Source organism: Urocitellus parryii, chromosome 6, assembly GCF_045843805.1.
Source record: "Urocitellus parryii isolate mUroPar1 chromosome 6, mUroPar1.hap1, whole genome shotgun sequence".
Taxonomy (NCBI): Eukaryota; Metazoa; Chordata; class Mammalia; order Rodentia; family Sciuridae; genus Urocitellus; species Urocitellus parryii.
The window spans coordinates 186,260,912-186,288,419 of NC_135536.1; the positions used below are offsets into that span (position 1 = coordinate 186,260,912).

General features: G+C 43.8%; 1 protein-coding gene across 1 annotated transcript in view; it reads right to left on the reverse strand.

The window, feature by feature from the left end:
- The window catches only part of Vapb (VAMP associated protein B and C), a 46,066-nt gene extending 19,538 nt beyond the window's left edge, over positions 1 to 26,528 (reverse strand). Inside the window, exons 1-2 of the mRNA XM_026412235.2 lie at positions 26,317 to 26,528; positions 4,461 to 4,613 (exon numbers count right to left, since the gene is read on the reverse strand). Coding sequence (XP_026268020.1) covers positions 4,461 to 4,613; positions 26,317 to 26,374 — 211 coding nt within the window. The 5' untranslated portion in view covers positions 26,375 to 26,528. The remainder of the gene's footprint in view (positions 1 to 4,460; positions 4,614 to 26,316) is intronic.
- Positions 26,529 to 27,508: the final 980 nt, after the last annotated feature.

Below are 27,508 nucleotides of genomic sequence, written 5' to 3' on the forward strand. Positions count from 1 at the left end.
CGTCCAGAGCATTCGAAGAGGAACGCTGCCTTGAGGAAGCCGCAGCCCAGCAGCTCTGCGGTCCACACCAGGTAGCTGAGTGTGCCTGGCTCTTTGTCTGCAGACTCGCACACTTTTACTCTGGTACTGATCACTTGAAAGCTTCGACCCTGAGCTGGCTGGTCCAGGGCCACCAAACAGCTCCATTAAACTGAGTCAGCAGAATCTTGACAGGACTAATTATTAATTGTTGTAGTACCCAATTACATTAATTGACCAATGTTTCCACCCAAGAAGAGTTGCTGATATACATTCTCTTTGCAGGATTTTATTGGAAGAATTTTATGCTTTAAATGTGATTGAGAAGAGTACTGAAAAGGCTGTATGGCTGTATGTCAAGAATGAACACTGCTCTTAATTCTCTGGATTCTCACTGAAAATACAGATCCTGACACTGGGAGATTCGTGTTTGTCTGTCTTTAATACACTTTCAATTCCCAGGGTACACTTAGTAAAGTGTATCTGCACCTAAATATTGGTATCTCTAATGACTCTTTTCAGTGCCCCCCCCCACATACAGATATTTTGCATTTCTAATTTGCTTGGTACACAGGCAAGCAATGTGCATAATTGAACTGCAAATGGAAGCGTGCTTGCTACTTTAGTGAAATTAGAATTCAGTGAAGGTTATAAAAATATTAAACTTACTATCATATTACAGGAAGCATAAGCATTTGTGATGGGCCCATGATTTTACCACTTCACCTGCTGTACCCGCTGGCAAACATGGTTTGGAATATTAATGGAAACCCCCCTCATTATTAAACTGCAGTATTAAAAAAGAAAATCCACTAACAGCTTACCACAAAGTCATCTTCAGAAATTATCTACCTTAAAAACATTTTCCCACCATACAGTTCAGAAACAGACTTAATTTTGAAAAGCTAGAACAAACAGGGAGGCCCCCCACTGCCTCACACAATTCATTAATTCAAAAAGTTCTATTTTCCTTGCAGCTGAAGTCTAGGGGAGCGGGGATACAATCTCCTCTCCTGCAATCTCCATTTCAGTGTGCCTATTTTGCTGAAGTCCAGATTTGAATAATTCAAAGCCAGCTCCAGTGGATGATGCAAGTCCAGGAGCAAGGGCCCAAACCAGGGCGTTTTGGACCAGTAGTGCAATAGAGAGGGCCTGCATCATACCATGCCTCATACCACAGGCACAAATCCCAGAAGGGGATACAGGAGAAATGAGACACGAGCAAAGAAAAGAATGCAATCCAGAGAGGCGGCTTTTACCCAAGTCCACAAAAGAAGGGCAGGTCCCACTCTGTCCAACTGTCACTCTACCACCTGTGTTTATTAAAAGGAGATTTTTTTCAAGGACCCAGTAAGTAAGTGACTTGCCATGAACTGAAGAAAACAATAGGTCAGAGCCTGAACTTTTAAAACATAGTGGAAGGTCCCTTGGGTATCTGAAAGGTAAGAAGAGCTTCCAAGAGCACAGCTAAAGGATACCTGGCTCCACCTGTCACAGCACATCTGTGTGCCTTCCAGAAGCTGCAGCCTCTCTAGCCAGGTCCCTCCCTGGGCAGGTATCATCGCCACCATCCTCCCCCACTCTTCACCTTCCTTCTTTCCTTTCTTCCCTTCCTTCTTCTTTCTTTAAAAGAATGATTTACAGCCCTTTCTAAGAGCTAGCACATCCCCTGGGCTTTCAGAAATGGGAGCAATGCACTAGTGGCGTCCTCTTCGGGCATGCGGTGACATTCTGTGTGGTAAGCCAGGCAATGCTGCTAGTATTTTAAGTTGATTTGATGAGCACCTTTTATAAATTATATTTGAAAATTTACTAGTGGCTTTTCATTACAAAACAAATGCATATTACAGAAAGAAGAAAACATATTAATTTATTCTGAACATTAAGAAAGGCACATAAATTGAGAAATTAATAAAATGGGATTCAAAAAGGTAATTCAAATATTATCCAATCCATCTTTAACAAAATAGCCAGTTTCTGTTGAAGCCGGTAGAAAAACTATGCAATTACACTCGGGCACCATGCTTCCAGTGAGTGCAGTGTCTGCAATTCTCTGGGAAGTGGACTCTACTCTCCATGTGATGATAAGAAAACCAGAGCCCATAGGGTCTAACAAGCTGGGCACAGGTCAACTGACTGCTGAGGAGCAAAGCAGAGCCTCCTGCTCAGTACCAAGAGCTCTGAGCACAACATGTTAAGCCACACATGGCCATGTGTGCCCAGGGAAGGAGGGAAGGCTGACCTTTGTGTAATTATACTGCCTGTCCACTGATGCTTCCTTCTCCTGCGTATATTCCCTCTCCCAAAGGAACCTGGTAACTCTGACACACCAATGTCCTGAGGTAGCTGCACTTCAAGCAGACCCCTGGACAAGGACAGGGCTTTTTATCCCAAGATATGCATGTACAATAAGTGACTGGTGGCCCTCAGCACCTGAAGCTGAAGCCTATGGGGCCAACCTTCCCAAGTGGCAAGGCAGCCCTGGAAATGCAATAACTCTGGCTCAACTCAGGTTCCCTTCAACACTGAAGTAAATATTGAATAAAAACAAAGGAGCCTTTTCTCACCTGCAAATATACCTTGGTCTCAGCTGGGGAAGGCTTGCACGTACACAGGCACTTCATCATACAACTGTTTTTTTTCCCCAGAAATACAATCCACTTTAGACTCATTTGTAAGCATGGCCACCTGAACTCCAGTGAGGCAGCACAGTACCACCAGGAGCCAAGACCCTCATTTCAAACAACAGCTCTACGCCTTACCAGCTGAGGACCCCAGATGACCTATACCCAACTTTCTCATCCACAAAGAAAAGGCCACAACCACAGATCTTGGCCATCCTGAAGTAGTGAATGATAAATTAAAATAAATGCTCAGAGGGAGTTATTACTTTTTTAAAAAATTCCTCTTATGGTGAAAGATGAATATTTCTGATACACACACATTTATATTGATACCAAAAAGCACATCTACACTGTACATTATCCACTGAGATAAGTTTATTCAGAAAACTATACTGCTTCCCCCATATTTACTTTGGAAATTTACAATTTTTGTCTACAGACAACCTTGCTCAAATTCATTATACACAAGAAAATTGGGGGGGGGAGGCTAAAAGAAGAAAAAGATTTCTATCATCATTGATTTCAACAGAAAAAAAATGAGCCACACAGAGCCAGGGGACCCAGAGATGCCAGCCCCCAAGCTGCTCCCCTTCTCTAGCACGCTGCAGTGCAGAGTGGGCCACACCTTGGTTCTATCACTTTCCAGCATCATGAACCCCCAACCAAGAGTCCTCTTCTTGGTAAAACAGTGGTAACAGAGCCCCCCTCTCAGGGCAGGTAAGAGACAATATGAGATAGAATACAAGCAGGTCCAGCACAGAGGGCCTCAACCAACACTGCCTTCCACCATCCTGACCACCCCTGCACAAGACTCTGCTTCCAGAGTGCAGAGCAGGTCCGCAGGCTCCAAGAGAAGTCCACAGGGAAGCTGGTGTTGGACGTCATCATGGCAGATGCAGGGAATAAGAGTTTGCAGAAACGATCAGATAATGAAACACCTTATATCTTTCCAAAGAGGTGAATCATTTTCTTTTAGGTGTCAAATGAATAGCCAAATGTATCACAATCAAATCTATCATGGAAAAAGCCAGACAGGTACTTGCGTCAAATAAATGGTAGCTTCTAATGATGCAGAAATCTCTGTGACACTGAGTCACCTGGTATTTAGAAGATAAACACACACTCCCCCTCTTGGCTCCAGAAGTTCTAATGAGCTAAAAGTTTATTCCATTTCTAAAAGAGATCTGAACCATCACTTATACCTCCTTAATTCTGAAATTCAATTCTCAATTTGGGAACTTTACCAGCATCTTTTCAAAAGCTGGACTTTGCAAAATATATGTACCCTCAGATAGAAGCAAGGATCAGACATGCTCAAAACTTACACCCTTGAACATATTCCATTTTCTTCAGCCCTCATCTCCCTTAGCTTTTCACAATCAGTAAAGTGCAGTTACCAATCATTGGAAATGACATGGGCTTAATGTCAGAAATCATTTAGCTTAAATAAGAAAATAACTCCATTTAGCTTTCTCCCACGAAGTAAAATTAAGTTTGTTTAGCCCTTTTTTATTTATTGCCAAAGGGCAGATTTAATTTCAAGGCAGTGAAAGCCAAACTCATTCTGAAGTCAAGTCTAAAGTTACCACTTTAATTTTGCTCTAACTATTGAGGCGCAAAGGCTGCAAGCATTAAAACAAAGAGGAATTAATTATGGAAAAACAAAAGGTGATAGGGATCACCAAGCTCTTTAATCAGGGCAGAGGGCTGGGGAAGGTGGAGAGCAGCCTATCCTCCTACAGTGCTCCCCTGCGAACCCACACTTTCGGAAAGCCCACTGGCTCCAGGGTCTTCCAGGCCTTCAGTCTTGGGACTTACCAGATACATTGACTGAGGCCCCTGCATCAATGATCCCGCTGTTGGGCCTCACGCAGTACCTACGAGGTGCAGTGGTCTTCACTTTAAAACACACATTTCGGTCTGTTGGGTTGCCAAGCTTTAAGTTGGTGGTGACGACATCGGTGAAGGGACCTGTTGGAGTAAGACAGACACTGATTGGGAAGCTTGTGAGCAAAGTTTATCAAACAGACTAGTTTACGGTAGGGTGAGTATGGAATATGTTAAAAGAGGACCCAAGGTGCAAAACTCTCGCTAACACATCAGTGGCTGGACAGCTGAGCAAGGGTCAGGTGGAGCCCGATAGCTGGTCCACCGCATTCTCATGACTTCACCAGGATTCTGATGTCCAGCATCTCACTGAAACTCACAACATCATGACTACTGCTGCTTGAGATGAAAAAATAGGCTCAGGAAGGCAAGTTGCTGTCCAAATTTCCACATTAGTTAGGGGTACTTAGGATGGGAAATTTGATGGCCGAATACAAGGCCCGTTCTTAACTGAGCTAAATACTCATTTCCTCAATAACAAGGGAGCATGTCAAGACTACCCGTGGCTCTCAGATGTCCTCAAGAGCAGACTTCCAAGAGCAGCAGACACAAGACAGATTTGTGGGTTAATGTGGGTGAACACAGAAGCCCTTATCAATCTAGTGTTGCTGCTAGAAAAGTTCCAGCCTCACAGGGCTCACTGAGAAGTTAGAGCCCTTCAGGGCAGCCCACACCTGAAACAGCACACTTGATGTTGACTGCCCTGGCGAATGGAAGAATGAAACAGAGCTCCATGCCCTGAGGATATTTTTTATTACTATTATTTATTCATTTCCTACTTTATTAGCTTTTTTAATTAAAAAACTAAAATATGCTTCTTAAAACAAACCAAACAATAAGATGTATAAAGAGAAATTAATAAGCACTCTTTTGTCCCCTGAGGTAATGGATACAACCATCTGGGAGACCTCGCCACATCATCTGTGCTCAGACAGCACATATACCACATGTGTATGCGGTGGGGAGGAGCAAGTATGAGATCAAACGATTCATATTACTCTGAAGCCTGCTGGTTTTCACCCCCCAATCCACAGCAGACATCTGATCACAGGGCTTACTTAGGAGTCAGGTGGCAGAGCTGAATGCCAGGTGCCCATCAAGTTCACAACCTTTGAACACAGTCCTACCTTTCCCTAGGCAGGCCCTGCACCCTGCCTTTACAGTGACAAAAACACAAGGCACGGGGAAGAGGGGCATGTACTCCTGTGATTACACAGAAATACACAAAGGCTCATCTGTCCCTACCTGAGGAGATCTGACAAAGACACTCACATTTGTACTGGGTAAATTTTTCTAAGCTCTTGAGGGACAAAGGTTATAACTTGATCTATTTCTGTGTCTCCAACACTGTGCCCACCATCAAGGAGAAGTCTTGAGAAAAGAAGGATGAACATATAGAGAGATGGACAGATGGAGAGAGGGGAGGGATGGATGGATGCATGAAGAGATGGATGGACAGATGGCAAGATGGATACATGACAGAGAGAGGGATGAGAAAGGGATGGAGAGAGAGAGATTGATTTTTTTTCCACTAAGAAGGAAACTACCCATGGATTAACTCTAGCAAAATTAAAATCTCGGCCTGGTTTCCTCTACAGGTGTCCATAGTATAAAAAAATCTATATTATATGGACTTAACTTAAAAACAAATTAAGAAATCAGTAATGGTGGACAGGAAGAAAGGAAAAGGAACTCAAATCCAACACCAAATAAACTACAGCCAGTTCTGCAACAAGAAAACACAAATTTGTCCAAATGTGATTGATGAGCATATTAGGAAGACAATCTGAGCATAAAATGATTTTCACATTTGCTTATGCATAATTTTTTCTTCAAGAAACCCTAAGTGAACACAGAAAACTGCACCCTGAACCTGGCTGCACAGAAATCTGCTAAGCACACATCCACACACACCTCAGCCACCTTTATTCAAACGACCTCTATCCACCCCATGGGGCACTCGCTCCTCAGGTCTGCATGGATGATACAACTTTCCCTCTTGGCTTCAGGTGACCATCCTTCTTCCACGTCACAGTAACAGCCAGGCTGCAACTCTCTGACACACGTGTACTGGTGAACTCCAGGTGTCTCCTAGGGAAGGAGCCATATCTGATATAGCACGTGTACCGTTCCCATCAGTCCCTCTGTGCGTGCACCATCAACACAGTCCTGGGGTCGTGTGTCTGGCCTACTTCCCTTGTTTTTTGCAAAGTGTGGTGATTGTACAAATGTGTATGGAGAATCACAATGGATTGGCCATACTATTGGCTCATCTATTGTTGGTGATTACTTACACTAAAAGTTATTCTCATTCTGTGGGCAACATCGCCTTCAAGGACTAAATACCCCAGAAGAATTTCTCACCTTATTTACCTCTTCATCTGCTTAATTTGTCTCTGGCCCTCCGGACTCAGCTGGAAGTCATGGGAAAAGGCTTCCTAAAGGGTCAGGAGGCCTAGCTGTATCCAGATGTGGGGAAAAGCAGTCTTCAATATTTCATCTTAGCTACCAATTCCATCACAAATAACCCTCCCTCTACACTCAGAATACAGGAGGCAGGTACCCTGTGGCCTAAGGGCTTTTCAGCTACAGTGAGAGACAGCCAGATGCTGACGATGCTACACCCTAGTAGCAAGCTCTTGGCAACCATGGAGAAACAAGACACCTGGTGCTGAGACAGTGTCCAGGGGATTATGGAGGCAGCAGCTCTCCTGGGCCTCTACCCTATTCTACCCTCCAGTGCTGAGGTCTGACCTACAAGGAAGATGGAGAAAGTCTGATCCCCCACCAAGTCTCTGTTTGCTTAAGGTGGTGATCACTTCAGCAAGCATAGGCTAAAAAAAGAATAGTTAAACACAGCTCTGACTCTCCAGGGTCAAAGAAAGCTATAAGGTCTGCAAACCTACACGAGGTCAAACAAACCACCTTGCAAACATATTCACTGCCCCACACATGAAAAAAAAAAAAAAAAAAAAACAACTCTAGTCACAACTCTACACAACACAGCTCTAGCTGAAACAGACCCACAGTGCTGGAGAGAAAACAGTGTATCTACATCAAGTGACACCCGCAAAGGACGGACATTCAGATGTGATGCTGGGGGAAGGAATTCATGGCAGTCTGTGACCCAAACACCTATGAGGCCTCAAAGCTTAGATAAGTCTTCCTCCAGGACATGGAGGCACCTTCAGCTTGGAAGGCCAAGAACCCAAGCAGATGTGCACTGTAGTGAGTGTGTGGAGGTGTACGGGCTTCCAGCTGTTTCCAGCGTCTCTCCCACTCCTGCATGAGGCCAGGCGGGAAGCCTGGGTTTAGGTGTTTGATCACCCCACACACCAGCCTCCTCCTGGTCCTCTACAGCAAAAAAAACAAATTAAACTGCAAACTCTAAGCTGTTTGCAGGAATTTCCCCAGATTACTCTATTACATAGCAATCTAAATGGTGTTTCACCTTATATAAATCACATAAAAGGTAGTGTAAATTATTAAAAGAGAAACAATATTTGTAATAATAAGCAGGATGAAATAAACACCCCATTCCCCCCTTAATACTCAATCCTGGGAGTTCTTGGGCTTTCACAAACATTTATTTGTAAAAATCCAAAGGGAGCTATGTTGAAAATATGCACAACAAAACAACATCACTGGTAAAACAGCAAAGTCCCACGGGTAAAAATTAAGAAATGTTTACCCATCCAGTCCTCCACTACCCACTCTGGGCAATTTACTCTAAGAATTTTATTGAAAATAAATTCTGTTCAATTTGAGTAATTACAGGAGATAAACCATGTTAGTGTGCTCCTCTTCCCCTGTATTAATGAATTAGAACACAAAAAAACCTCAATAAAAATGATGTAAAGGGTTATGAACATCATTCAGATTTTTACTAGTCACTTTCATTTCATAAAACTGCCATTTCCATTAAGGCATTATGTAAAAAATGGGATTTTACTATACAAACATGCATATTTATCACCAATGAATTTAAACATTGCTTATAAAGTACAAAGTCAATTTTACAAATGAAATCTCCTTCAAAAGTTAGAATTTGTTCTTTTAAGAGATGAAAAAAATGATTTGTCTCCAGTACCTCAGTACACTTTTAATCATTCTTCCTTCTAATATTCTATTCCTTATTTCAGATGTCTATACAAAGCTAGAACCTAAGTATCTAAAATATGAAACTGAAGGAAAATAAATATAGCAACATAAATTGGGAGACATTAGGAACACTCTCTCTTTTTTTGAGACACAGGATCTCATTGAGTTAGTATCTCACTAAGTAGCTGAGGCTGGCTTTGAACTTGCAACACTCCTGCCTCAGCCTCCAAAGCTGCTGGGATTAAACGCGTGTGCCACCAAGTCCAGCAGGAACACTCTTTAACACTTTATTTTTCTAACAACTTTAAGTGGGTTTTGTTTTGTTTTGTTTGCGGGGTGGGGGGGAGGTTATATACTGGAGATTGAATTTGGGCACTCCAACACTGAGCCACATTTTGCATCTATTTAGAGACAGGGTCTCACTGAGTTGGTTGGCACCTCACAGTTGCTGAGGCTGGCTTTGAATTTGCGATCCTCCTGCCTCGGCCTCCCGAGCCACTGGGATTACAGTTGTGTGCAGCAGGTTTATGTCCCATATTTTTTGTTTGCCTATAAAAATTTACATAAGGTTGCAAAAGATGCTCCTGAAACAGCATTAACTGGTGGAATCTGAGCTCCTGGACATGCTCTTGTGTCAGATAAACCAAAGCACAGCATGAACTGCTCCCTCGTCTGGTCCCCCAGGCCCTTCTGAAAGGAAGAAATGAGAAGCTGGTCTTCCCTAAGAATTTTTTTTTCCCTAAGAATTTTAATAAACATGCCAGTCTGCTGTGGGATGCTAACAGTGTAGCAGGCTGCTGATGTGTGGGGCGGGGGGCTTATGGAACTTGCATTTGCTATGAACTGAGAACCACTCTAGAAAATAGCAATATTTTTCAAAAAGAAGAGGGGGGAAAAGTATTTAGACTTTTATATCAAATTCACTTTTGGTAATGCCCTCCAACATTTCTGATATTTAATATCATTGAGATTTTGAAATATACATATGTATACAAGTGTGTGGGTGTGTGTGGATGCATAGACCAACAAGACAGAAAAAAAAAAAAAACTCTGTCTGCACAGAGATGGCTTCTCTTCCTTTTCTGAAATTCTGGTGTTACCAATACATACCCTTCCTTTGCAAGTGATCTCCTGATATAGCTAAAATATTTGAAACTTGCACTGTGTGTTACCAAATAAGTGATATGTCAAATTGACATATAATCTATCAGCTCTCAGCTTTTCAGATATAAAACTTAAAGTTATTAGCTTCAAAGCAGATTTTTTCCATTCTGCATAAAAAGAGCTGGATTACTTTACATTCATGCAAACACAAAATCTCTCTCCTTTTCACAACCCCTCCAAAAAATAAGCTACCATATTTCACTCTAAATAAATAAAGGTATTGTGTCCAACTACAACTAAAAAAAAGATATTTAAAAAAACAAAAAGACCACCTTCTGGAAAGATCATAATCTGTCTCCGAAGCCTGTGATTTTTGGTGGATTTTGCTATGACAGGAGAAAGGCACTGTTGGCTTCAGAGTGATGGCCTCACCCAGTGCTTGGGTGTCTAATATAGGAGACGAGGACCCCCTCAAGTGAATCTTGCTTAACTTTTAGAGATCTTTACACTTCACCCTTTGAGAGTCTATTTTCTTTATAAGTATCCTGATATTTTCTGCTTTCCTCATTCACCTGCAGCGCCCCAATGCCCACCTTCCTCCTTCTCTTCCTCTTTCTGGAATAGCAACTTTGAATACAAACCTTTCCATCTCTCTTGTTCACGAGGATCATCAGCACCTGGAACATTTCAGGACACATAACTATGGAAGGAAGGGACGACCAGGATGTGTTTGTCTACCACCCCAGGCTATATTCTTCTCGCAGGCCCCCTGCACATGCAACCAGGCTCCAGATGAACACACACTGGCCTCCTGACGCTCATGCTCCAGTATCACTGCCCATGTCCTTCTGCAGAGGACAGACTCTGTGTGCTCCTTTCCTGACAGCAAGCCCAGGGCAGGCAACACATGCAGCAGGGACTCCATGGTACAGGCTGCATTAATGCCAGGCTTCCTTGCGGGTTCCCCTCTCCTGATGCTGCCGCTTGCCCTGTAAGTATGCCTGCCTCCCTACACTCGAGTCTCAAGTCATGTTAAGACTGGGCTGCTCATACACAGGCTAAAAGTATTAAAAATATTCTCTTGTATCTATGATGCTTTCATCATAAGTATTCAGTGATATCTTTTAAACTTGATCTCTTTCTAAAAAATTAAATAAAGGTATCATACAAACAGATAATCAAAGAGAGTAAACTCTTAAATAACCATGAGTTTAAGAGTAAGGCTACCAGCTGGGCATGGTAGCACATGCCTGTAATCCCAGACTCTTGGGAAGCTGAGGCAGAAATTCAAGTTCAAAGCCAGTCTGGCCAGCTCAGTGAGACTCCATTTCCAAAAAAAGAGAATAAGTACACTGGAGAAATTGAAGTTTTAAGAAAATCTATTTTCCTGATTAAATGGTTAGCTCACACAATGCTTTGGAGATAAAAATAATGCTTTGCAACCAATGTATTCCCAATGACACACACTGTATTCCAGTACTTCAGCAGAAAGTCAAATTGCACAGCTCTTATTTTGAAACAACCCCACATAAAGAACCCTAAGAGAGGGCTGGAGTTGTGGCTCAGTAGTAGTGCGCTCGCCTAGTGCGTACAAAGCCCTGGGTTTGATCCTCAAGTCCACATAAAAATAAATAGGTAAAACAAAGGTATGAAGCACCCTCCTTATGTCCTCATGAGACATCCAGATGCTGGGAAACCCAGCATCCCAGCAAGAGAAACCAGCACCAACAACTCCCAGTGATGATGCTGTCGCCATCTAAGGTCCTGAAAGAGACCAGCCCTGTCTGTTCTGTTCGCTAGTGTCCTAGTTCCTTCTGAGCAGAAATAAAATTCAGCCTGCCACCCACCTCCCACACAGGGGGGAACCAGACTGCAAGGCACTAGTGTGATGAGAGAATTCAGCAGAGAAAAGAACCCGCAAAAGGCCAAAGAGCAAACTCAGGAAAGTTCCCTGAAAGAGAGGGGGCTAGCCAGGAGGAACAGCCTGAGGAACACAGGCATCTGCAGTTCATATGACAGATCAGTAATCAGGATTCCATATAAACAAAGAACTCTTACCTAAAACACGTGTGCTAAATTCTTCTGAAGGAACACTACATGACAGGGCAGAAGAATGCACAAGATCCATATTTCAACAACCAATGGGTCTCGAAGGCATGTTAAGTGATACACACACCACGACACTTCATTAGGGAAATGGTTCCCACCACACTCCTCTGGGAGTAAGGACAAGCGGGAGTGTGAATGGGCAAATATGAGGCACAGGCTGTCTTTAAATTATTCATAAAGCTTTACTTGTTTCATTAAAGAGAGATTTTAAATAAGGCGAGCACCTTATTAACTTTCAGTTACTCTGTATGTGGGCATTTATCACACTATCTGCACACTTCTGTAGTAAAATTGTCCCTCATAAAGAAAGCTACCTGTAGTTCATGGGAGGCCCAGACAACACTCTTCTGAAGAGTCATTTTCTCACCCAGACTACCCTGTATATACAGAAACACTGACATTCTGACCTCGGACTGCTAAAAAACCAATGAGCCTACAATGATGGTCATTTTCACGTGATTGCAAAAATGAATTACGATTTAAAACATGTTTAGCAAAGCAGTGGTCTCATTTATTCAAGACAAACCACACCCACAATTTTGGCAAAGCTAGTTTATGAACTTAGAAGTCTAGAAGCCTTCACTCATCTAAAGTTGAACATGCTGTTCTTTAATGTACTAAGATTTTCCTAAACAGAAAGATGGCTGAGAGCATTATGTGAGAGCAGGCGCTAAGGACACCCTGTGTCTGGCACCTCGAGGACAGTGCACAGCTGAAGACTACTCACAGGTGAGTTTCAGAGAGCAGCTCCAAATGGATCTTAATTTAATAAATAGAATTTTTTCAATGCACAATCTTTATTCCATTAACTACCTATAATTTTCTCTAGTTAAAAGATAAAGATTTGTGATTATGGGGATCACAAAAATAAACAAAAAACAAACTATATTCTCCTTCAAATAAAATTCTACCAAAATACAAAAGTAGCAAATATGGTTCATTTCTGACACAAAGAAGGAAGCCTGGAGACAGACCAACAAAGGACCCCATTAGCTGTGACTGAGTTACAAATTAACAGTGCAGGGCAAGGGCAGCTGTCAGCCTCAGCAGTACAAGCTTCTCCAAAGCATGCCCTCTTCAGTGGAAGTGGGAGCAGGAGACGAGACCCCCCACACCCAAATCAGTACAGCCCAGGACACAGGCGTGGAGAGCACATTAGCATTCTGCACCTCTCAGGTCCAGCTGGAATTTTCAATCTGTGAACAATGAGAAACAGCAGCATGTGGTTTATCGTTACTGTGTAATCTGGTCTGGTTTCCTTTTCAACAGAGAATTTAAGTGGCTATACCAGCAAAAAGAGATTATCAACCAGGTCAGCAGCTTCATAAACAAATTCAACAAGAGGCCAGGGGGTAAAGCTACAAACCTGGATGAGAAATATTTCCCTTTCTCTGCCTTTGGAAATGATGCTCATTCTTCAAAGTTTTGCTCAAATGTCTTCCATTTTGGAAAGGGTTACCTAATCTCTCCAGTTGGAAGAAATTATTTCTTCCTCTTCTATGTTCCAACAATAAGATGATTTCCACCCTGGCCTCTCTGAGTTCCACACCCAACTGCCCACGGCCGACCTCTCCCTGCACTCGTCCTCTGCACCTCACTGTCTAGTGCCACACAGCAGGTTGAGTCCCACACTCACGGTCTCTCAGCTCAGCACAGGACGCTGCCATTCACCAGCAATGTGGCCCAAAGCAGTTACCCAGCTTTCCACTCTCCCTCCCTTAACCATCGGCAGTTCTGTGGGTGCCACCTTCAAGACACGAAGAACGGGAGCAAGCTTGACATGGTCCTGCCCACAACATGGTCTCTCCTGCACTCTCAGCCTACATCCCTGCCATGGCCACAAGGCCTCCACACACCCACCAGCACAGAGCTCTTGGAGCCTGTCCTCCTCACCTGCCATGGCTTTTTAAAGACTCCTGCTCAGAACCCTCCACATCTCCCCATGAAGAAACATATTTTGAAGCCCCTCTGGTGGTCTGCTACTAGCAAGGTGCCTACCCTCTTGTGAAGCCCATCTCCTAGTGTGCCCATCCCTGGCTCCAGGGCAGGCACAATGACCACGCTGCTCCCTGAGCACACTAGCCTGATCGCTACTCAAGGCCCTGGACTTGCACTGCCCTTCCCAAGTCTGCAAAGCTCTCTCCCAAACATCTGCATGGCTTGATGTTTTATTTTTTATACCTTTATTTTATTTGTTTTTATGTGGTGCTGTTAGAACCCAATGTCTCACATGTGCTAGGCAAGAACTCTACCACTGGCCACAACTCCAGTCCCTTGTGTAAGTGTTTTATACAGGTCTTTGTCTCAGTTCCAACTGCACCTTCTCAGGGAAGTGGCATCCTCAGTTACCAATTTAAAACACAGCCCAAAAATTAGGGATGTAGCTCTAATAGAGTACTTGCCAGGCATGCACAAGGCCCTGCATTCCATCCCTGTGCTGCAAAAGATAAAAACAAAAAATAAACAGAACTTACTCCCAAATCCCTTTATCCTGCTCTTTTCGTTTAGCACCTACCACACTACCTAATACAACATTATATATTATTTCTATTTTCATATGGCATATCTTCTCTGCTAGAAGATGAGCTTCATTAACACAAAGGTTTTTCTCAGTTTTTTTTCACCCCAACCCCTCAAGTATCCGTAACAACGGCTCTCAGCAAGTTATGAGGATGCTCCTCCAGGAGCTGTGCAAGGCTTTCAGGTGAGAGATGACAGGGCAGGACACTCCTGCTACACACTGGGAAGCTAGTAATACACTCCCAGGGTCTCCAAGCTGATCAAAGCAGAGGCTATGGAACTGCATGCTGAATGATGCATCTTCACAAATCACAGTGACATTAGCTAACATTGAATGGTGCCAGGCCCTCTCCAAGTGCTTTACACGTGCTAATTTATTTTATACTCCTCACACACCTCAAAGTAAAGGCACAGAGAGGTTAGACACCTTATCAAAGGTCACATGACTTTCAACAGGCAGATCTAGGATCACACCCAAGCATTCTGGCCCCAGAGGTAACTCTGAGCCGTTAACTGCCGGGCTCAATACCATCCCTCACTGAACTGAACACCATCAGAAAGGAAATTAAGTCCCAAACACAGACAAGGTACCCAGGACTGAGCACTGAGGAAGGCCCTGGGGTTTGAAGAGCTGCCACAGACAGGAAGCACACTCAAGCTGCAAGGCAGTAGGGAAAGGCACAGCATGACGCACCTGTGAGAGGTCATCAGGGGACCATGAGCCCAAAGTAGTGGGGGCCCAAAAAGAGGAACAGGACTGAGTTCAAAGATGCAGAGTAGCCCCATTTTGAAAGGCTCTAACACTGGTCTAAGAATTTTGAACATGAACTTGTAAGTTCTAGGGAGTCAATAAATGGAGAGCTTTGGAAAAGGGGGAGTGAAAAATGAGCTTAGGATTTCTGGCTTGCCCAAGTGGACACAGGGACACTTCCAAGGTGCAGGAGAAGACTTGGTGAGTGGAGATGAGTAAACCGTCAATGCAACATGGACCATGCTGACTTCAAGGAGTTTCTGTGACTGGTAGAGAGGCCAGGTGTCTAACTGGCAAACAGCCGCAAGATGCAAAGATCTGCCTGGAGATGAAAACTGGAAGTCTGCTGGGCTGAAGGGGGAGCTGAAGGTATTATTAATGAGATACCATACAGGGAACAGGAAAGCAAACCCCAGTGGTCAACTCTAATACACAGTGACAAGTATGGAAATCCAGGGGGACAGGCATAATGTGGACTGTGTTAGAGGTAAAGCACATATTTAATTTCAGAAGTAAGCAGGAAGGAGCAGTGAACAGGAAGAAGAAGAAACTAACATTTAGTGATGGAAATAGCATATGTAAGAGTCCTGTGGTCAGGGAGAACTAAAAGGCTGGCATAAAATATAAGGAAAGATGAAACTGGACAACGGCAGGGTGACAGTACAAGGGATCATGTTAAAGAATTCAGACTTTTATTCTGTTGGCAATGGAAGACATTCAATGACTTTAAGCAATCAAGAGATACGTTCACATCTGCATCTTTGAAAGCTTCAGGCTTTCTGAACAGCGAGGACAGATAGGCTATTTGTCTTCCGGTGGGAATTAGGGAACAGAGTAGAAGGGGCCGATTTCATAGGCTCTCCAGGTTGGTAAACTGCATTAACGTGGATGCCATTCAATGAGTTGGCAGCAGGAATGGAAGATGGAAGAAAAGGAAAATAGAGTGGAATGGAATTCAGATTGGGGCACGCTGCATTTTAAGAACCTGTGACTCTGATATACAGGCTTGGGTCAGGCGTGGGCTGACATATAAGAGATGTCAGAAGTCAAAGGCACTGGTAGAAGAGTGCCCCAAGGGGAGAAGGGAGACAGAAAGGGAGGAAATGAGAGAAGAAGAGGGAAGAGGAGAGTGGGAGAAGGAGAGTCTGAACCCTTGAGCATCACCCATAGGACCCATGAGTAAGGGCAGAAGTGACCATACAAGCCCAAGAAAACCAGAGAGTGACTAGGATGGGAAAGGTAGCAGTGTCAACAGGCAGGATGGCAAACACTGAGTACACCCAGGCTGACAAATGAAAACACAGCCAACCCGGGCACAGTAGGCCGCGCCTATAACCCCAGCAGCTTGGGAGGTTGAGGCAGGAGGATTGAGAGTTCAAATCCAGCCTCAGCAACTTCGCAAGGCCCTAAGCTCAGCACAAACCTGTCTCTAAATAAAATAAAAAAGGGCTGGGGGTGTGGCTCAGGAGTTAAGTGCCACTGGGTTCAATCCCCGGTACCAAAAAAAAAAAAATCATAGCAGGATGGAGTGGAAGCAATCACCAAACTCTTCGGGAGTGACTCTGGGAGCACATGAATGAGACACAGACAAGGACTTCTCACCCAGAGTCTGGTGCACAAGAAGGCACAAAGGGACAAGTTAGGGCAAAGGCACCTCAGGAAGCATCTCGCCTTTTCAAAAGTAGAGTAAAAGCATCTGACTACACCTCAGATGTCCACCGATGTGCTGACTGCCAAGCACTGTGCTCAGCGCCAGGTCTGTAAAGAAACAAAAGACAATCTCGTTTTGAAGGAGAAAGGCAACAAAAGCAACATTTAGAAATAATAATAAAATGGAAGAAAAAAGACCCAAATTAGCCCACCATGTTCCTGCAGACTTTCCCAGAGACCTCAGTCTCTTCCAGATCTGCCTCAGCATGTGGCTGGAGGGAGAGCAGGAGGACCGCAAAGCAGATTGAGCCCACAGACCCTCTCAAGAGTGGGCCGTGGCTTTCCTTCACCTATTAGTGCAGCAGTGCCAGACTTTACAGAGGTCAAAGGCACACACTGAGATTTTCAATGTAACCCATCAGGACACACCGACATACCAACAATCGATGTCTGCCTTCAAAGCACTTTCCATCATTCTTCTTCAGGTAAAACAAACCTGGATCTCAAGTTCTCAAGCCTGGAACTGGATGGACTCTATATGATTAGGAGTGTAAGCCTCCTTATGCCACAGAGAAGGAAATCACAGCTGAGGTGCTTAGATGAGAGCCTCCAGTGACAGCAAGACAGGAACCAAGGCTGGAGACCAAGAGGCCTGGATGCCAGTTCACACCTGGCCAAGAGCTGGGCCTCCATATTCTCACCACCAACATGGAGGGGACAGTGACACTGATGTTCCCAGGTAGGCCACATTCCATTCCTTTTCTTTCTCTACTAAGCTAAAAATGTTAAATGGTGTAAGCAAAGGGCAAAAATAGTCCCCATTTAACCCAGAAACACACGTTTTGTAAAGGAGTAAAAGACCTGGGCTGGGAGTAGAAAGGCAAAGGGAAGGGACAGTTGCGGTAACAAATAGCACACTACCTTTAGCAATGACAGAGAAGATTCACAATGAGAAGTAGTGAAGCTTGACATCAGTTCCTAGGGAAAACAGAATTGGGTTAGGGCAGTCTCCCCAGCACAGAGAGCACCACGCACCTAAGAGGCATCCACAAGACACTCCGGCTCAGCACCCTGACTTGCTTTTCTATGCCATTTCTCTTTCATTCACTCCTTTCTCTGTTCCCACTGTCCTATTTCCAGTCCTTCTATCATCTTCCTGACAACATAATAGATAAGAAAGCTAAGGGCAATGACACTCTTTGAAAGGAGGAAACCCAGTGGGCACAAGAATGAAGAAGACCACTGCTTTGCAGTCAGGCAGATCATGCATCTCAACTCCACTTTGTGACTTGGGTCAATAACCTAGGGACCACAGTTACTGTGATCCTAGCCTTACTGCAAGAATTAAATAAACAGGCACTTAGAAAAATGTCCAGCAAAGAACAAGCTCACCACGTCACACATTTCAAATGTGTGATCTAAAGCCCAACGCAGAATTAACACAACTGTTCTAAGCTCCCAATGGAGGGCATACCATGAGTCCAGTCCCCATTTTTCCTCATCATTCCCCAACACCGAGATGATAGAAACTCATATAAGGGCCAGGTCTTCCTCCCCAGAACCAAACCAAACCAAAGCCTAGCCCATAGGAAACTTTCAGTGCATGGTGATTGAATCAAAGCCTAACCCAGCATCCTCTCATATCCCCAAGGGAGTCAGTTCTGTGTGAATAAAACCACAAAGGATAGGTTGTGCAAAAGAAGAGCAGTAGCTGGTCTCTATAGACAACCATGTGCCACGCAGACGATCGCTGCAGCTGGTCTTTAGGCACATTCTGACTCTGCTTGTATCCTGATGAAGCCATCATTTGGGTGAATGACGACATCCCAAAGTACATCTCATACAGATGAAAACAGCACTTTTTTTTTTTACATCGTCTTAAGCTGACCTCTTGCCACATTCAAAGGAATCTCTAGTTGTAGATTAACTCACCTTATTTGCTTCTCTGCCCAAAGCAGTGGCCCATCAGAAGCACACAGAAATAAAGGTGTAGTAGTTCCGCTTGTAAAGTTTAAAGTGGCACCTATAAATGCCATTTATTTTAGACAATCCTACCTTAACAAGCACCCTTTACATCTTCTCTAATTCCCACTTTACAAGTCTGCAAACTTATGAAATTCCTACCAAACACAAGCTTTACCACACCTTCCAAGAAATGGGGAGCAGGATCACAAATTATTCACAAAGTCAAGGCTTCTAAACATACAGAATTGTGAAATATCATTGAAATCTGATATAAAAGCAAACTAATATCCACAATATAAATCAAAGCATGCTTTGGAATAACCAGGCTAAACGTTCTTTTTATAATAAGGTAAAAAGTTCTTCTTAAAAATTTCCAAGAATAATTCTTAATGAATTGATATTCTTCAGAAATCATTCTGACAGCCATTAATTCCTTAATGGTTACAAATTCTCTGCCTCCCTCTCAAGAATAAATCCTTTATAAGTTAATCTAGCAAGCTGACAGCAGTATAAATTATGGTGCCTAAACCACACCTGGCTCAGAGTCCTGTTAGGGCTCTGGCATTAAACAACCTGGGTCAGAACCCAGCATCACCATTATTACTGTGGCCTCCTTCAGGGCGAGTTACCCAGTCGCTGAATGAGTCATCTGAGATTGCTATATAGACTAAATATAAGGCAGAAAATAAAAGCACCTCCTACCTGTGGTCCCTACACTTTGTAGATAGCTATTGACAATGAAGCATTCGTTCTCCCTCACCTTTTCTTTACCCTGGTTTTGCAAAATTCACATCTACCACTGCTTTCAGCTGCAGACCCTGACTGGGACGAGGAAGCCTCCACCTGACCCTTACACAGCCATTGCACTCAGCTGTCTGCTCTCCCTGCATTCTCAGAGCACTCATAAGCCTTCAGAGACAACTCAAAGACCTGGAGTCTTCAGGGTTCTAAGGCATAGCCTCAGCAATTCCAATGGGGTACATGGTCCTGGGAGATTGTCTTCAAGCACAATCTAAAACTCGGGAAACCACAGCAGTCTCAACGCACTCCTCTCCCAAAATATTTATTTCCCTAACTTCTTTCCCTGATAGGCAAAGACTATAGGAGCCTTCTGAAAGGCCAAGAGTGCACAAACTCACAAACCCTTAAGTTATCAGCAGAATGTGCCCCACCAGCAATGTCACAGGTGCCCATTGGGGAGGGGAGACAGACAGACAGACAGACAGACACACACACACACACACACACACACACTCTTCAAGGAAGACATTACTTGACATGGGGGAGAAAAATACTAAACTACTTATCAAAAATAATAATAATAACCCTCCAAAAGGATGGAGGAAAACTCTACCAAACTACTTGAATAGATTTACAATTAATATAAAATATTAACAGTAAGCTTTTCAATGTTTTCCCAGAGGACTATTTCACAATAGCCATTTCTCAACAGTTCCTACCCCAGCCTCATCCCTCGAAAGGGGGAAAACTCTGAGGCCCCCCAGGGTATTATCTAGGCATCAACAGCTTCTTTTAAAACAATGCCTTTAACCTTCTGAAAAAAATGGATATTCTAGAGATACTATTCTGCCACAGTTATTTTTTATAATAACTTAAAATGACTGTCAAATTCAGTAACTCTGTTCCCATAACAAAGTTCTTAAAACAAGAACTCGTTTTTGTAGACCCAGCTGTCCAGGTCTGCCAGGTAAAAACTTCAAAGAACACACCTACCCACTGAGCAAGGGCCAGAGCCATTCTGAGTATGAGAGGCGGACGCTTGAAAGGGGCCTATGAGGACAGAAAACATGGAAGTCAGCCTGAAAACTATAATGCAACTTTGTTTTCAATGCAATCCCCAGTGCAAAATAACTGTAGAAGGCTTTTATTTTATGTAAAAGACACTCTGAGGCCCTTTGTCTTGACTGATGGAAAGCAGCGCTTTGTCCATCCTGCCCATCATCTTGCTGAGAGCTACACTCACTGCTTCCAAAGCATGGCCGTCCTTTAGATGGTAAGTTTTTCACCAAATGGAGGCTGTAAGAGGCAATCTTTGAGATAATCCTTTCTGTAAATTTGAAATTTCAGTTTCTCAAATTCCAGCCTGGGGGAGTATGTGAGTGAGAACCAACATAATTTCTCCTTGGACTCCTCCCCTGATTTCAACTACTTAGTGGCAATATTGCAAGGTCAAAGTGCTCCATATTTTGCCTTCAGCATTTGAAAAAAGATGCTATATACTTCTAATAAATAAAAGATAGTGTTAATAATGTTCAAGAGTCCAGCTCTTTAATAAGTATCAATTCAAACTAATTATTTTAATAAATCCACACTTGGATGAAAAGCTGCTAGGTAATTATGAAAACAGCAGTGAGGCCTGTTACACCACACACACACTAAGGAGACATCACCACCACCTTCCAAATCCAAGCGCATGGCCAGCAACTACACATTCCCCCGAGGAACTTAACTGTGAAGAAAAGAAAGCAAATAAGTGGAATGAAAAAAAATAAATAAAAAAGTTAACTTCTAGTTCAACAGTATTACTCAAGCTTAGTAGATTTAATGCCACTTGGTTTTGATGAGCAAGCTGGTTAATAATTAAATAAATGAAGATAATCTATTCAGGATGGATTTAAACCATACCATAAAGAATCTTAAGCACACTGCTGACATTTTGTTGTGCTGTAAAACACAGTCTGCCTATGTGATCATGAAATGTGAAGGGAATCAGTGCTACACTAAAGCTAAAGAATTAATGTTGTACTTAGCATCTGAAAGATAATTATTGCAATGAATGGACTATATCCACAGGGTTTCAGCTTTTTTTTTTTTTAACTTTCTAAACAATCCTAAATTACACATCAACTTGAGGGGCTCAATTAATGATTCTAAGCTTGCTTTCCTTATGCAAAAAAAGAGAGTGTCCCTAAGTTATCACTTACAGTTCCCAAGTTCCTATTTCCCCCCAAAGTAGTGATCAACTACACCAACCCACTGGCCCTATCCCTAGAGACCAATGGCACGACTCAGACTTCTTAAAGGCTACTGGCTGAGTCTCAGAACAAAGCAAAAGTAAATGGCCCACAATGGATTTAAGCTTCAACCTTGTGAGGATGGTTATTTTTTTTTTTAATATTTTTAGTTGTAGATGGACAAGAAATCTTTACTTATTTATTTATTTGGGGTACCCGGGATTGAATTCAGGGGCACTTGAACAGTGAGCCACATCCCTAGTCCTATTTTGTATTTTATTTAGAGAGAGGGTCTCACTGAGTTGCTTAGCGCCCCACCGTTGCTGAGGCCGGCTTTGAACTCATGATCCTCCTGTCTCAGCCTCCAGAGCCACTGGGATTACAGGCGTGCCCCACCGCGCCCGGCTATTTATCTATTTTTATGTGGTGCTGAGGAGCAAACCCAGTGCCTCACAGTACTGGGCAAGTGCTCTATCATTGAGCCACAGCCCCAGCTCGAAGATGGTTACTGATCATTCCTAGGTGACACTACCATTGGCAAGAGGGTGTGTCAGGATGTGACAAAGGATTAAGTCTTGGACAATGACCAAAGAAATAGAAAACACACTACTTACCACAGATAAAATCTGATGGAAGGGGAAGGAGTGGAAAAAGAAGAGATAAAATGCCTTAGAAGTGACTCATTCTGAAAGTGTTCTCTGAGCTGGACACAGTGGGATCAAAGGGAGGAGACAGAGAGGAAAGGATTAGGCCTTGGGAGGACCAGACATCAATAGGAAGAGTGACAAGGAAAACCTGAACACAATCTCACTCCACAGGTTTCAAAACCTTTCCTCTCTCCAAAAGTTCCTGGTTTGAAGGAGCTTCTACCTTTGTTGCTTCTTAAAATGATCTGATGAAGTCCAACTTTAAATCTAGGCAAATCCACTGGGGCATGCTTTTCTATCAGGAACCCAGTCTCTCTCCCTTGTCACTCAACACATGCAACATGATATGTTCTATAAAATTGAACAAGGTCATATAAATTTGTGTTCTTCTTCCACTGTAACATCTTTAAATTTAACATACTACACAAAAATCCCAAGGTTATGAAGACTCTGATAACATACAATCCCACACCATCATCTTAGGCTGTACTTAAAAGATGGCTAATTTTCTTCTGAATGATGGGTATTTTAATTATTAACTTCTTAAGCAAACTTAGCTTAGAGATTTGATTCATTTAGATGAACCACTAGAAATCAGAGTTGTTATCCTGAATAACCTAGAAGAAACCAATTATATGTGTCAATTCTCATCCTGAAATGAATTATCGCCATACAACAAGCCAGACCACTGAGTCTCTATTCTAATTTGATTATCTTCACATTCAGCTTCAAACAAATGAGCAAAACACCTCAAAAATGGTTTACACATGCCTACAGATGCCTCTTCCAAAGTTAGGAGCAATGCCCTTCAACAATTTGACACCACAAATTCTCCTGGACCACTTCCCTAGCAAAAATACCCAATGACTTTGGCCATCCTTACTTTAGCCAACCCAGGGTCAGAGAGATCACTTTGCCATACCCTTTAAGTAAACAAGCTGAAGAGATGAAACCAGCTTCATGTATTCAACCAGCAATCTCTGTACAGACCTCTGCTTCTACACAGTACCTTCCTAAACAGCAGCAAAACTTTCTATGCGACTGAGACACAAGGTAGGAGTGTCACCCCAATAACTCCAGATCCAGGAACCAGGGAATGAAGTGGCAGCACAAGGTCACACATCCTTTAAGTCAAAGAACTGGAACAAAAACATGAATTCTCTCTGTAAAACACACTAGAGGAGAGTGCTTGTACTGGGGCTTGGGTTTCAGGGAGTCAATCTAAGGAAGAACTATTTAGAAAGCAACACAATTTGAAGCTGGGGATGTGGCTCAGTGGAAAAGCCCTTGCCTAGCATGCACAAGAACCTGGGTTTGAGCTCCAGTATGGGGGGGGGGGTGCGGGACAGCCACACAATTTTAACTTGACACTAGGCACCAAGGGACTGAGAAGATCTGACCCTGTCTATAGGAAGCCTTGGCTCCTACTTTGCCCTGAACTTCTTTGCTGCTATAGTGGCATCCCAAAGGAACAGTCACCTCAGCTTTTCTGCCTCTATACAGGCAACTTGCTTTGCCTGAAATGCTCCCCACCCATTCTCCTTCTAGCTGGCTTTGTGGACCTCTACAACCAGCTCAGATGATACCTGTCTCAGGAGTAGACCTCTGCAATGCTCCCAGAACATGCTCCATTGCCTTGCATGGCTGTGTACTGTCCTGGCTGATGATCTCACCTGCCAGTCCCCACACATAAAGTACTAGGGAAGACGCTGAGGGAGGATGAGGGGACAACTGATAGGACCTGGCTTCTTCCAGTGTCTGACAACGGAGCAGGTAAGTATTTGTGGACTAACTGAATCTATGTGTCAATTCACAGAAGAACCAAGTCAGGTTTCCGGATAGAGAATTTCAGACAACTCAAGGGAAAACCATCACTCACCACCTTCACATGACTACTTGGACTCCTTTCCCAGTCTAGCTCCTCCAGAAGTCCCTGAGACCACACAAGTTCAGGTACAGATGTTCCTCGATTTACAATGGAATTACATTCTAAAAACCCATTATGAATTGAAAATACTTTAAGTCAAAAATGCATTTAATAACCTAAACTACCAAACATTGTCCCTTAGCCTAGCCTGGCCTACCCTAAACATGCTCAGAATGCTTAAATTAGCCTACAGTTATGCAAAATCATCCAACACAAAACCTATTTAATAATAATGTTATTTAAATATATGCTGAATACCTCATGTTTTGTACAATGAAATACAAAAGCAAAAAACAATATCCAAAAAAATGCCAGCAACACAGTACACTGTGGAATATCAGTTGTCTCCTCCTGTGACTGTGACTGCTGGGAGCTGCAGCTCTCTGTCACTATTCAGCATCAGATAGAGAAGAATAAACCACATATAGTTAACCTGGGCAAAGATCAAATTTCCCAATTCAAAACAGATTCTACTGAATGCATATCAATTTCACACCACTGTAGGGTAGAAAAATCATAAACCAAACTACTATGAGTAGAGATCCTCTGTACTGTCATGGAATGAGGATCTCATGCTAGGTTTCTATGGGGTTGTTTTGTTTTGTTTCCATTTCAACTGAACCTTGGGTTTCTTACACATTCAGAGTCATTCCACATTATTAACCTCAATGGTAAAGTGAGAGCCACAATTCTGGGGTCTGACACATAATAGTCAAGTGTGAGCTCTGAAGTCTGGGTTCAAAAGTATCATCTGCCAACTGGGTAACTTTCATCAAGTTACCCTACACTACTTCCTTACAACACACAAAAACCAAGGTGCCTCTGGCCGGCATTCATTTCACAAAAATTAAGTGAGCACCTACGGCGGGCCACATGCAGGCCATACAGTGGTGACTGGCCATTGGATCTAAACTACACCTTCATCAAGTCAGTCTGTTCAGAACTTACCACTACCTGCAAAGACCTTGTTCATGGTAATCTCCTCTGATTAGAATATGGTGAGCTCTACCTCTCCCCAGTGTTCGCTACAATTACTCAATGAATGCAAAAAGAATGAATGAGCAACCTGGACAAGATCTCTGATGTCTTTTCCCTCATGACCCTTACATTTTGGTAAAGAAGGAAAGAAAAAGATAAAAAAAATACTTATACATATGATAAAAAATAGTTATATGTGTTATATGTATTATATATATATGAAATTATATATGTGTGTACATATATATATAGATATATAGAGATATATGTAGATATAGATATAAAACGTGGTTAAGTGCAGAGGAGAAACCAGAGCCCTGACTTCCCAGAGAGGCATTTGTTGCTCCAGCCTCCTGCTGGCTACAACTCCAAGCATCTCTGAGAATAAAAAGGATCCCAGCACCCTGGCGGCCTCCCTCAGCACGAGGAAGACCCTCGAGAGAATGGTGGTCCACTCCCATCAGAACTCTGGAGGAGGTTCCCTTTATGTATTGCTTCAACAGACATTTATTAGGCACCTAGTATGTACTGAACACAGAGCAGCGAACAGACAAGGTACTGTCCTCATTGGGTTTCCCATCTAGTGTCGAAACTCAGTGACTGGGTGGTGAAACGTGCTGTGCTGATCACAAGTCAGAGATGTGACAGGCATGACAATGGTGTCCACGGTGGTCTGGTGGTCAGTGCAGGCCACTCAGCAGGTGACACTAAGCTGAGACCTTGTGAAGCGCAGGGGAAGGGCCTTCCAGTCAGAGGGGCCACCAGTGCTTGCACTCCTCGAAGTTGTCAGAAGTTATGGTGGCCTTCTTGACAAGTGTGCCTCGAAGGCGAGGCCAAGGGAGGCTGGGGGAGGAGGAGCAGGCCCCGGCCCCGCACCCGGCCCTGTGGCCCTCGGGGTCCAGAAGGCGCTCCGCAGCGCCCGGGCGGCGCCGAGGCAGCAGGCCCCACTGCCCCGCGGCCGCGCCGTCGGCGGGGACCGGCGCGACGTCACCGGCGCCGGGCTCCGTCCTCCGGCGCGGGCGGGGGCCGCGGCGGGCAGCCGCGGGCCTCCGGGGCTTACCTCGGAACTTGAGCTCGTGCTGCGGCTCGAGACTCAGGACCTGCTCCACCTTCGCCATGTTCCTTGGCGGCGGGGCACCTCTGGCAGGGAGACCCCCGAGAGGTCACCTGGGCCGGGCGGGAATGCTGCGCCCCCTTTAAATTCTACCCGAGGGGCCAGCGGCGCGGGCGGGGGTCGGCAGCGGGGGCGCGCGCGGGGGGCGGGGGGGGTGGCCTACGCGGTGCAGGCGCAGGGGCGGAGGGCGAGGCCGCGGTGCCGGACGAGCTCACGGCACGCACGCACGCACGCAGCGACGCATGCACGCACGCACGCAGCAGCTGGCCGGCTTGAGCAGCGGGAAGCGGTGCCCAGGCAGTGCGCAGACGCAGCCCAGGCCACGGGGCGGGGCTGCGGGCAGCAGGGGGCGGGGCCTCGCTTTGCTTGGGAGGAGGGGCGGCCTGGGTGTCAGTTCCTGCTAGCCTGTTTATTAGAGGCCTGGCGGGCCAGCGGTTGAGTTAAGTGCTTTGCTTAATAATAATAATTAACAAGTATCGGCTTCCACATCTCTGTTGCTCATGTGGTGCCGGGCACTGTTAGAGACTTGAATAATAATGAAAGCACTTATTATTATAAACGTGTTGTTTATGGGTGAGTGATATGTGCTATATGCACTGTGATGGATCATAAATAATAATTATAAACATAATAAACTACCAATTATTGTTTGCTTATTTTGTGCCACTCTGCTGAATGCTTTCAACAACAACAAGCAGCTATCATAAATAAAAGCTGCTCTACATTTAATGTTTATTGTGCAACAAACACTATGCTGGAGCCTTTACTAATAGACGCCATTTTTTTATGCAACAAACCTTTTTAGAAATATAATGACTAGAAAAGTTGCTTGATTCCCACCCTCTTGCTAGCACCTAAGGGCATTCTTTAAATAAATAATGAACAAATTAATTACATGATTAAAAAATCTCTGGGAACCCAGATATGTTTGACCTCAAAAATAGATGCTCTACATCATTATTACCATTTAAAATAGTGTTTCACTGTGTAATATTAGCTGAATAAAATAGGTGTCCTTAATATCTCCTATACATACATACATACATATATAGATGAAACAAGCATGGCAAATTGTTGACAATAGTTGGCTTTCTGGTCAGAATACAGATGTTCTTCATTCTATTCTTCCCACTTCTCT